Raw genomic sequence first — 13,162 nt, 5'->3', positions numbered from 1 at the left:
AGTTAGGTTATTAGTGAGAAATAATGAGGTTATAAGAGAGAAACAATGCGGCAAGACATGCATCCAAATGAGAGAGAGAGAGACCACAAAGCTAGATGTTTCTTCTTATCAAGTTGACAGTTAAACATACGTCACTTTTAGAATTCGTATCAAGGGCATGTGCTGCTTCAGTTAGGTTATTAGTGAGAAATAATGAGGTTATAAGAGAGAAACAATGCGGCAAGACATGCATCCAAATGAGAGAGAGAGAGAGACCACAAAGCTAGACGTTTCTTCTTATATAACTAACGTACTCTAGGATTAGCTCAGTGAATAATAAAAAAACAAAACATAGACCCGGCTAGAACAAGCGGAGTGATGCAAAATTGTGAAAGGGCGTTCCTGTAGCAATACCAGTACAATATCTCACGGTTCTCAACCAATCAGATTTGAGTACCAGATAGACCCGGCTAGAACAAGCGGAGTGATGCAAAATTGTGAAAGGGCGTTCCTGTAGCAATACCAGCACAATATCTCACGGTTCTCAACCAATCAGATTTGAGTACCAGGACGAACTGTTGTATAAATATATATATGTATGTGTGTGTGGTTGTACATACACATATATGTAGTTGTTTTTTTGGTGTTTGGCTTAGGTTATGTTAGAATCATTATTATACTCTTAGTCTTATACCTTTTGTTCTTTAATATTTTGAATTGTTTTTAGCTTTATTTTTTGTTTTTCATTTAAATGTTAAAGTTTTGAAATTTTATTGTATGCATTTGTCATTTTTATTTAATTTCTTTATTTTTAAAGTGTGTATAAGTAGTGTTTATAAAGTTTTAGCTTTTAGTTTTGGATCTGTTTTTAGTTGTTTTAATACTACAATTGATTGCTTCTGTTGTCCTCATTTGTAAGTCACTTTGGATAAAAGTGTCTGCTAAATGACTAAATAAATAAATACATAATAATACCAGTGTTCTTTCTCTTTAGGGCGGAAATCCTGACTACTTATGAAGCCACACCATAAAAAGGAAATTTGTACTACTGTTCCTACAGTCATAAGATGATTCACATAGGATACATTAACTATCCAAATGTCTGTGAGAAGAAACCTGGCTATTTCTGGATGTGATACAACACTGGTCAGTTTCTGTATGCCAATATGCTTCCTTTTTCTCCTACATTTGGAGCTTAGTCATAGGTGTTCTAGACGGATGACTGCCGTAAATGACCATGAAGAATCACCACTTGAATCATATCACATAAAACAAGTTATAGGCTATGACTTCCCTTACAAGAGTCTAAACCATATTAAAATACTAGTGCAAAATGACCTGTCCTGTCCTCAGATTTCCAATAACTTTGACTGAAATGAGTCACTGAAACACACTGCTAATGTAAAAGCCACTTCAAGCCTGTCTCAGGTAACAAACTGCTGGTCAGTTGATATGAAATTCTGCTTACTTCCAAGCAGAGCCTGATAACATGTGTCCATCAACCGACTGCAGAAAACCGCTACCAGATCAAGAAAGACCACATTTATTGTCTTATAAAACAGACTGACAGTGACAAATGAGCTTTGAAATAAACCCAGCCAACAACTAGAATGTCGCAACTCACACAAAAGCATCTCTGGCAACTGACCCAACAATTGGCCCATAGCTACAGTGAGCAGAGCCAGATGAGTTTGTATTGTTATAATTAACTTAATTGGGCAACTCCTGGCCCCTGTAGAGGGAAGTTCACATAAACAAGTGAATCTTGGACACGAATACTCCCTCCATTAATGAGGTCTGTGTTTACTGAAGCAAACCACACAGAATCCCTGAGCATAAACAGACCCCTGGTTTGACACTGTGCTCGGGGTCACTATGAGCTTGATAGATGTCAGTTAAAAAAAGTGTTGAAGGGCGATATCCAATAAAACCTTGCAAAAAAAAAATCTACTGAGCAGCACCATCATTCATCTGGTACCGATGAATATACGATGGTACTCCAAGGTATTTAATTACCACAATAAATGAGCAAAATACAATTTATATTTTTTTTCTTAGTGAGCTCAACAGTCCTTGACAATACAATGTGCACTCCAGTGAACGTTTTTCCTTAAATGCCTTAGTCCTACAAGCTACAGTAAACACTGTCACAGAATTTTTTTTTAACAAAATCAAACATTATCACTCCAAGCAGCATAAAAATAATAAACATTTTGGAACGATAGCCTGCACATTTAAGCTATTGAAATGAATATGGGGAATGTCATTTTTTATAAGAATAAGATTCATTATAATAAATATTAATGTATTTGCATGCAAAAGTTTTACAAACGCCAAGGCCACAAAAACATCACACTTACAAAAAATGTAAAATATAAAAGTATCTTAAAATTATTTCTAAAAAGAGCACCTTCAAAATATGTTTGTTCAGCTCTAAAATGATAGTCAAAACAATTATCCTACATGCTAAAAATAAAAAACTTAAATAGAGTGTTTGTTCACTAAAGTCGCACACATGCCTGAATGTCATCACACTAGATAACAAAGTTTTCTGAGCCATTTTGAATGGCTTTCAGTTCTCCTCAAGTTCACACGGGTGTTAGATGTCTTAACAGAGAAAGCACAGGTGTAGATCATCACAGTAACTATGAACATAGAAGTGCCTGAATACTATATTTTCATTTATTAAACAATAGCCTATACAATATCAAAAATCATACGTTTTTGTCCAATTAAAAAGTGTGCTTGTGCTATCTTTTTTAATTGAATAAAACATGACACCGAGTTGCTCAACAGAACTCACAAATAAAGCAGTTAAATTATTAATACATTGTTGCTCTTTTAGCTATTATTGTTTTATATTAAAGACCCGTTTGGATACTGAGATGGCATCGTATTTATCTAAATGGATACAAGAGTGAAAAAGGAAATGTAAACGTTGATCTTACCTAAATTGACAAAACTCATGACCATGTCCGCATCATGCAGGAACTCTGTGTCATGAGGTGAAGCTAAAGCGGGTCGTGTGGTGGTGAACAGTGATCTGTACTGATCCACGTCGCTCTTCTCTTCAGTGGACATACTGTTGTACAGATCCAGCATGAAGAGGGGTGCTGAATTATATTTCAGATGCGGTCTGGGTCTGTGGTTCAGTCCCAGTATGGACAGAATCTCTTTCTGCATCTCTCTCTTCTCCTGAGTCCGCAACCTCCGATGCATGAAGTTGGGCTGAAGCTCAGACCCGTCCAGTACAGAACTGCTACCTGACAAATAAAAGCTCCACAAGAAGCCCAGCAGAGCAAACCAGACGCTTGTCATCTTTACATCCAGTCTGTGATGACGATGATGAGGGTGTATTCACTTCTAAATATAAAATCACTTGGAAGCCAATGTTTTTCCCTCTTCTCTTCTGCTTCAAGCCATATAGGATCTTACAGCTATAGGTTCTTCAATGGTTCTTAGGTTCAGCAAAGAACCCTTTTCTTATGAAGGACCATTTTGCTTGTATGGTTCGTGATTACATTATGGGGTCTTCAGATCTGGGCTGGTTTCTGGGTTCTTTACAGCACTAGTGCACAGATGGTTTTCTGAAGGAATATAAAGTTATTGAATATGTTATTCTATGGTATCAGGCTGTAAAGCCCCTTTGAGCTGTAACTGTCCTGCAACTATTATCCTGTGCAAAACAAATGCAGCTGTCGTCCAGGTTGTTTTTCAATTCGCAAAATCTCCATCAATTCCTCGGCGTGATGCTTCGCTCCGGACAGAAGACAGCTGGAAACTTCTGTGTGTCCCATCAAATGTGAAGTTACTGTTAAGTGTGGTGCATAACTCACAACGATGAATAAAGAAAAAGTTATCCGTCACTTTTCCAAGAAATGATTTCCTTACGAGCTATGTGTCTTCTCCGTTCAGTTCTCTGATTTGATTGATCCCTACAGACTGTGTTTGTAGAGTGGACAGCGCGTCTGTCTCAGAGGCTTTTAAATAACGGAGTTGAAGCAGGTAGACGCGTCTCGAGCCCGCCCCAAGTGCGCACGTCCAGAGGTGGAGCTTTAGAAGACCGTTTTAACATCCTCAAACTCGTTTTTACGTAGGCTACACGTCTACGTGTCTTCTTTGTCAATGTAGATGACAATTTCAGCTGTCAGGTGTCTACAGTTTGCCTACGAGCGACGCGACGCGGCCGGATTCAACTTCTAATAGCGCGTCGATGACAATGCCATGTAGGCAGCTTCATTCGTCGTTGAACAATAGCGTTGTAGTTTAGTCGCGCAGTCGAAAAAGGGTTCAAATGGTACTTAGTTTAACGCCGTTTTAAAATGGACTAGATAAGACGCAAGCCAAGTACCAAAAACGTAAATTACCGCAGAACGCGTACTATGTAGGCTACTTAACTCCTGTAGTGTACATGCACTGATTAGAATATTGTTAGTTGGATTTATTATAGGCTAACAAAAAGCGTTCTAGTTGTGTTGCTTTATTCTAAGTGTCGATGTATATACAATGGTATGCTGGCCGATATTTGCTCGTGAAAGGATACCATATAGGCTTGTAGGTAGCCTAATTATCCGAGTGACTAAAGTTACTTCTTTCTATAAATGTCACCACAAAATGTAATCGAGGCATTTTATGGCCAAAGCATGACCCCTAACGACACAGAAAATAACCGCAAGAGGCTGAGGAAAACAAACGGGACCAAACAGTACAATTTAATTGTGTTAGCTGCCATTCATTCATTCATTCACTTAGTAATTATGGCACCGTTGTAGGGCTAATTGTGTTGTACATGTACTATGATAATACCTTGTTTTTGGACATAATATAATATTCCTTGAAGTGCCTTAAGCTCTGGAATTTCATGGAACATACAGTAATCAATCAGTAAAAAACATCATGATTCAAAAAATGTACCATGATACCGCTATGTGTATACATTTTTGTAAAGGTAAATATGTTATTTTTAGGCTATTTTTGATTTGGGGGTGGGGAGGGGGTGCATATTTGACAGGTCACTAGAACCTGTATACTGAACTTGATAATTATTTTATCTTGTGTAAAATCTTGATCACCCATCTTAGGTATTTTTAAAGGAGTTCTCTGATGTTTGAGATTACAGACATCAGACAGATAGACAGAAAACTGATGCTTGCGGTCAGGGTCAGGTGCAACGCTTTAAAGATGAGACACTCACTGAACTTACTATAATAAGAGTGATAACTTAGATGTTTATGTTATGGAGACTGATTTCAGAAGACACACACACACACATTCACACACTATGTTGTGTCTGGTGAGATTCAGATTGATAAGATGGCTGTTAGTTGTTATCTCTTAAGTGGCTAATCTTATCTAGCGGGGCAGAAAAGCATGCATCAAAGCGACACAAACCAATCCCAGCCACCCCCTTCCCTTCCCTTCATCAGTCCAATCACGGATAGCCCATCACTCACACACTCACACACACACACACACACACAGAGAGAGAGAGAGAGACGTACTGGTTTCCATGCTTTATGGGGACATTCCTTAGACATAATGATTTTTATACTGTAAAAAAAGTATTCTTTTATACTGTAAAAAAAGTATATAAAATGTATATTCCCTTACCCTAGCCTACCCCTCATACAAAACTTTCTGCGTTTTTAGATTTTCAAAAAAAAAAACTGTACAACTGTCCCCACAAGAAGTGATACCAGTCATTTTTGACCTTGTGGGGACATTGGGAAATACCAGGTACACACACACACACATTTGTGCATTTAAATTGAAAAAAAAAAATGCTTAAAGAGCAACACATCATGCCGCGATCGAAAGAAATTCAAAAACAAATGAGAAACAAAATAGTTCACATGTATCAGTCTGGAAAGTGTTATAAAGCCATTTCTAAGGCATTGGGACTCCAGCGAACCACGGTCAGAGCCATTATCCACAAATGGAGAAGACTTGGAGCAGTGGTGAACCTTCCCAGGAGTGGCCGGCCTACCGAAATTACTCCAAGAGCGCAACGACGACTCATCCAGGAGGTCATAAAAGAACCCAGAACAACATCTAATGAAATGCAGGCTTCACTTGCCTCAATTAAGGTCAGTGTTCATGATCAGGGCCGGATTTACACATAGGCATTCTAGGCACGTGCCTATGCTTGCTCGTCCAGGGGGGGCCCAAACAAAATGAAGAGATATATAATATTTTTGTTATACTATGAACTATCTACAACAGTAAAAGAACCAAAAACCCCAGAAGACATTGGGCAAATAAATATAACAAACAATAGGGTAAAATGACAAACTATTTCCATGTCTTCAACATTTTTATGTATGGAAATCACGCTTTCTTTCTCCCGTTCTCTCTCACAGACGCAATACAGTACAGACATGCACTCGCGCACACACGCGTGGACGCAGACAGAAACTTGTTGTCAGAGCTGTGGCTGCCCCGCGAATTTATTAATAAAATAGTTTCGCAGCGAGGTTCTTGAAGCAGTTCAACTTAAAGATTCGCTATTAGTAGACGCTGCTGCTGAATACTGCTGAGAGAGCACAGACGCAAGTATTCACACGCACTTAATCTCTCTCTCCCTCTCTCTCTTTTGCTCTCTCTCTCTAATAACTGTGTTAGACTGCATTAATAACTGCGTTAGCCTGCATATCAATGGTTCAAGCCTCTGTTATTAGCTCTAAAATTATGTTTTGGAATTTGCAATGAAAGGTTTGGGATATGGTGCTTAAAAAATTAGCTAGTTCAACACACACGAGATTTCAGGACAGAAACATGTCAAATGTCTTGAAACAAATCATCTGAACAATTGATGTGTGATTGTGACTCCAGGCCGTTAAAATTATTAGAGAAATAATGCACTCACGAAGTTATGTGGCCACGTTGCCGCACCTATTAATGGAATCTTTCTCAGTTCTCAAACAAATTAAGAACTACATTTGATTTTTATTGACTGAACGCAAACGTTTATTACGATAGAAAACACTGTAACGGTTTCCACTGATTAAGAAAAATTTTTTTTTTGCTTGGGTGGTAATATTAGGCCAATTATATTAATAGGGAAGGGGGGCCCAAAAATGTGTTTTGCCTATGCCTAAACTCTAAAAAATGCTGGGTTGTTTCAACCCAACTTTGGGTCAAATATGGACTAACCCAACTTTTGGCTTAAAAATTGAATGTAAAAATTTAACCCAACGGTTGGGTTAGTCCATATTTGACCCAAAGTTGGGTTGAAACAACCCAGCATTTTTTAGAGTGTATGTGAGGTAAATAAAGACTGGACAAAAATGGCATCCATGGGAAAGTTCCAAGGCAAAAGCCACTGCTGACCAAAAAGAACAGAAAGGTTTGTCTCACATTTACCAAAACATATCTTGATTATCCACAAGACTTTTGGGCAAATATTCTGTGGACTGATGAGACAAAAGTTGAACTTTTTGGAAGGTGTGTGTCCCGTTACATCTGGCGTAAAACCAACACAGCATTTCATAAAAAGAACATCATACCAACAGTCAAACATGGTGGTGGTAGTGGGATGGCCTGGGGCTGCTTTGCAGCTTCAGGACCTGGACGACTTGCCATAGTTGATGGAACCATGAATTCTGCACTCTATCAGAAAATCCTGAAGGAGAATGTCCGGCCGTCAGTTTGTGACCTCAAGCTCAAGTGCACTTGGGTTATGCAGCAGGACAATGATCCCAAACACACCAGCAAGTCCACCTCTGAATGGCTCAAGAAAAACAAAATTAAGGTTTTGGAGTGGCCAAGTCAAAGTCCGGACTTAAATCCGATTGAAATGCTGTGACATGACCTTAAACTGTCCATTCATGCTCGACCAATCAATGTGGCTGAATTAAAACAATTCTGCAAAGAAGAGTGAGCCAAAATTCTTCCACATCGATGTGAAAGACTCACTCCAGTTATCGCAAACGCTTGATTGCAGTTGTTGCTGCAAAGGGTGGCACAACCAGTTATTAGATTTAGGGGGCAATTACTTTTTCACGTAGTGCCAGGCAGGTTTGGACAGCTTTTTTTCCTTAATAAATGAAATTATCATTTCAAAACTGCATTTTGTATTTACTCGGGTTATCTTTGTGAAATATTAAAATTTGTTTGATGATCTGAATCTTCTAAGTGTGACAAATATGCAAAATAAATAAATAAAAACAAGAAGGGGGCAAAAACCTTTTCACTGGACTGTATATATGTGTATATATATATATTACGACGTCAATTTCTATCTGGATAATATTGATATGCCTTTTTTAGGCAAAAGTAGTTAATGTGATTTGTACACTATATTCTAAATCTTCTAAAATAATAAGATATGATAGATATAAATATTATATAAACAAATTAAAATGTTGAAATAAGCAAGTAATAATTCTGGATTCAATATCATTTAGGTTTATGGTAAGGTGAATAGAGCCAATCAGAAAACCTTAAAATGCTTACTATTTTAATAATATGGGCACAAGACATAAACAATATGCTTGTTAGTGTTGAGTGTGACAGTGTGAAAAAATTGCTTTTCTGTATAAATTTAATTTGTAAGTGTCTTTTTTCACAAATTATGTTTGTGATAATCAACATAATGCCGCAAATGTTGTTGTTTTAACTTTAAACGTTTCAAATTAATCTAGATTATTTCTTTACATTTTGGCTCACTATGAACCGCCCTTTTGTGGAAAAGCTATTTAGATATTGTTTAAGACTTTACAGAAAAAAAGAAAAAAAATACCATAGAGGTTTGGAGGAACATGGGGATAAATAAATATATATATAAAATAATTTTCATTTTTGAGTCAACTAGTTTTTGAAGACAGAAAGAATCTTAAGCAGTGAAAGGAAACAGACAGCGACAAGATAAGTGGGTTAAGTGAGATAAAAGCTGAGCATTCCTCTGTAAATGTATTTCAATTGATAGCTGAAAGTGTTAAACACACACTTGCACACAGCCATAAGACAAAATGTGTGTACAGCATGCCATTTCACCAATTATGACATTCCATTGGACCATCTGTAAAAGCAAGATGCTAATGTAGTTGTTTGTTTTCATGGTAACTTTAAAATACATGGCTGTAACAGGTTGACTTAAAATGATCAAAAAATGGCACAATAATTTCAGGGGGTCTGATCACAGAAAGGATGAGAGTAAGAGCATCATTAAGGAATGCAAAAGTGCAGCATTCGTGTTTGAACTCCATTCTTCAAAGGTCAGTTGCTAGTTGGCTGTCAGTAGCATGATGAATGACCTGTGCGTGATTCTGTGTGGGGTCAGTTAACATACTAACTTTCCTGTCATCACACTGTCTAGATAAAGCCTAATTTTAAAGACACACATGCACTCACACATATATAGTCACACATATGCATTCTTTTTTATATATACCTTAGAAGGATATGAATACAATGCATGTTTTTAAATGTTTGCTTAACCCCTCTATTCCTGCAAATATATAGGTTTTAACAAAGAACAAAGTTTTGAGAGTTGGTAACCAAGTTTGCAGGTTTGAGCACTGTAAGGATAAATCCAAAGTTCAGTCATGAATCTCTAGATGGCGCAAGCCATAGGCAGGGCCGCTGCTGGCCAAATGGGTGCCCTAAGCAGAATTGTATTGTTGTGCCCCCTCCCCCAAATATTATGGAAGTAAAAAAATAAAAGCACCTATTATAGTGGTCAAAATAGAACTTTAATAAAATATAAAAGTAAATTAATTAATTAATTAAACTGTATTACTTACAAATTACAATTGTAGTTCTATAGCAACAAAAAAATATATACATATGAAATAAAACATTTAAAAATTATTATTATTAAAATAAACAATAAAAAATTGAATCAAAAATCAAAAACGGCTTCATCCTCTTTTGTACCACATTTCAGTATTGACCCTGCATTAAATGAAGCAGAAGGTCACTGAATAATTACTAAGTGCACTTCTAAATAAACAGTTATTAGTGAAAAAAACATAAGTAATTTAAGAGCAGTCAGTGTAACAAAACATAGTTCCCTTTCAGTCGGTCACTCTCGACGTCACGTCGGAGGACCGACGAAATTGGGATCTCGCTTAGAGGGACCAATCTACTTCGAGTGTAAACTAAACGAGCCAATGCACATTGGCATGCGATTATTGCATCCAGCTGCTGCTGATCACAACAACAACAAAAAAAACTCCTAAGGCTATGATTTTATTAATACAGTTGTCTGATTGATTTTATAGCCTCAAACATTCAGAAATCGCACAAAAGAAAATTAAGCCGTTTTACTACGATAAAACCATGTTAATTTTTGTAAGGGTTGGGATGTCCATAGGGCCTATGTTTTTGTTGAATAAATTATAGAGGCTGTAGCAATTCTATCGCAAAAAGGTGGCCAAAAATTAAAGATTAAGTGGATATTTGAATTAAATGTTTGGTCAATATTAAACAAGGATTTGATTGCCCTGTAAGTGTAACAACAGCAATTACCTGACCTTTGGCACCCTTTGCAGGCATTTGTAAATTTGATTTATTTTGTATTACATTATGTATTTTAACAGTGTTATTCAATGAAACCATATGATTATTGTTAATTAACCAATCATTATTGCCTCATTGTTTTTATACAATGCATTTTAAGTCTATTTAAAGGCTGTTGTTCACTTAGGTGTGTTTTTATTACCACACAAAAAAAAATAATAATATATATATATATCAGGCTATCTGAATACTTCTTTGTTAATTATTATTTGAAGATTATTAATTAATTACAAATTATGATTCATTTGTGGTTACAAGAACCATGTTTTTTTTTGTTTTATTCGTAGTAAAACTACTGTTCGCAGTTAATTTTCATAAGGGAAACTCAGAGAGAGTATTAAGGTAGATGCTTTGGTGGTGGTGAAATTATTACCAACATTAAAACACGTTATTAACGTCAACAGACAAAAAAAGTTTCACAGGATTATGAACATACATGAACATGATACACGGGCTTCATCTTGGGCTTTTTCATTTTTTTTTCTTGGCGCCGGACTGCTGATGTCTTTTTCCGGGCATAGTTGTCCATCAATTATGATCATTTGCAGGCAGCTGCAAACATGAGGTGAGGGCAGGTGCGGGAATGGCACGTCACTTGTGCTTAGCCTACTGACTACTGCGTTCACTGTAAAATGCATTTTTTAAAATGCTTTTTTTTGCTTATATTTTATATTTAAATAATATATATGTTAATATTTATATTTTTATTCATGTATATGTATAAATTTCATATTAATATAGAACGAAAGTTTTTTTTTTTGTTTTTTTTTAGCAACTGGGATGGTGCCCCCCCTGGGAGTTGGTGCCCTACGCAAACTGCGTACTCTGCATACAGGGAGCGGCGGTACTGGCCATAGGTTCTAACTCTATGATATAATCACATCATTACTCACATGGCGCAGCCGATTTGTTTATTTCATATTAGCAGCCAATGAGCTGCTGCTCAACATTCAAATACCTGGCTAGTGCTTGCTGTAGCAGTTGCAGCACACTTCAGAAACTTCAATGAAACCATATGATTATTGTTAATTAACCAATCATTATTGCCTCATTGTTTTTATACAATGCATTTTAAGTCTATTTAAAGGCTGTTGTTCACTTAGGTGTGTTTTTATTACCACACAAAAAAAAATAATAATATATATATATATCAGGCTATCTGAATACTTCTTTGTTAATTATTATTTGAAGATTATTAATTAATTACAAATGATGATTCATTTGTGGTTACAAGAACCATGTTTTTTTTTTGTTTTATTCGTAGTAAAACTACTGTTCGCAGTTAATTTTCATAAGGGAAACTCAGAGAGAGTATTAAGGTAGATGCTTTGGTGGTGGTGAAATTATTACCAACATTAAAACACGTTATTAACGTCAACAGACAAAAAAAGTTTCACAGGATTATGAACATACATGAACATGATACACGGGCTTCATCTTGGGCTTTTTCATTTTTTTTTCTTGGCGCCGGACTGCTGATGTCTTTTTCCGGGCATAGTTGTCCATCAATTATGATCATTTGCAGGCAGCTGCAAACATGAGGTGAGGGCAGGTGCGGGAATGGCACGTCACTTGTGCTTAGCCTACTGACTAGCTCCACCTGTATAGTAGGGATGAGCATCTTCATAACTCAGCCCGATGCGGTACGCATCTCAATGTATAGCCAATGATATGATACATTAACAATGCATATGAAACAGCGATACATGATGTGATACGATTCACCCCGATTACGATGCAGTGAAATTTGATTTCGATTCGATTCAACACAATGTGATTCAATGCAATACGATGCAATGGAAAAAAAATAGATAATGCTATGCAATTCAATATGGTTCAGATAGTTTGCTTTGGTTCAGACAGACAGCCATGTTAATCTATATTCTATGCAGCATGTCACGGTCTCTGTAGTGTTGTGACAGCCTACGTCATATTCACGTAGCAGCAGTGGTGATTGAACGTGCTTGAGAAACAGTTTAGAGAGGATAAATCAATCTACCTATAAAATATTGGTCACAAATTATTGGTCCCTTTCTAAATAATAAATGTATAGTGCATCTTCTAATAATTATATATAAATAAATCTTTTTTTTTTTTTATGGATGCAAATATGTTAGAAACAATGCATCACAATACAAATGCCAACTTGTATGCGATGCACACTTTCTTAAATCGATGCATCGCATCGCATCGTTAACTTTTATGCCGATGCAACCGATGCAAATCCGTGAATCTTACCATTCCTACTGTATAGATCAACTATGGGGTGATTTCATGTATGTTACAGTATATTAGGACACAAGTGAACAGTCAGTCCTTGAATTTAATGAGTTGGAAGCAGGAAAAATGGGTAAGCAAAATTATCTGAGTGACTTTGGCCAAATAATGATAGCTAGACAACTGGCATTATCAAACTCTTTCTGAGTCTATCAAAGTCTTTTGGGGGTGTTCCTGGTATGCTGTGGTTATTAGTACCTATCAAAAGTGGTGCAAGCAAGGACAACTGGTGAACCAGTGTAATGAGTGCCCAAGAATCGCTGATGCATGTGCATCACAATTTACTGCGTATGGGATTGTATAGCCACAGACTGGTCAGAGTGCCCATGATGACCCTGTCCACTTCCAAAAGTTCCTATAATGGGCAAGTAAGCGACAGAAATGG

The 13,162-nt window shown here is 36.7% G+C and overlaps 1 protein-coding gene across 2 annotated transcripts in view; it reads right to left on the bottom strand.

The window, feature by feature from the left end:
- bmp6 (bone morphogenetic protein 6) overlaps window positions 1–3,939 on the bottom strand; it is a 51,028-nt gene extending 47,089 nt beyond the window's left edge. For both annotated transcript variants that reach the window (XM_016231237.1, XM_016231238.1), the window contains exon 1: window positions 2,928–3,939. In XM_016231237.1, the coding sequence (XP_016086723.1) occupies window positions 2,928–3,297 (370 nt within the window). In that variant the 5' untranslated portion in view covers window positions 3,298–3,939. The remainder of the gene's footprint in view (window positions 1–2,927) is intronic.
- Between the last annotated feature and the right edge of the window lie 9,223 nt (window positions 3,940–13,162).

The sequence above is a fragment of the Sinocyclocheilus grahami genome, unplaced genomic scaffold, assembly GCF_001515645.1.
Source record: "Sinocyclocheilus grahami isolate Dianchi unplaced genomic scaffold, SAMN03320097.WGS_v1.1 scaffold385.1, whole genome shotgun sequence".
NCBI lineage: Eukaryota > Metazoa > Chordata > Actinopteri > Cypriniformes > Cyprinidae > Sinocyclocheilus > Sinocyclocheilus grahami.
This window is presented reverse-complemented; position numbering and strand designations above follow the sequence as displayed.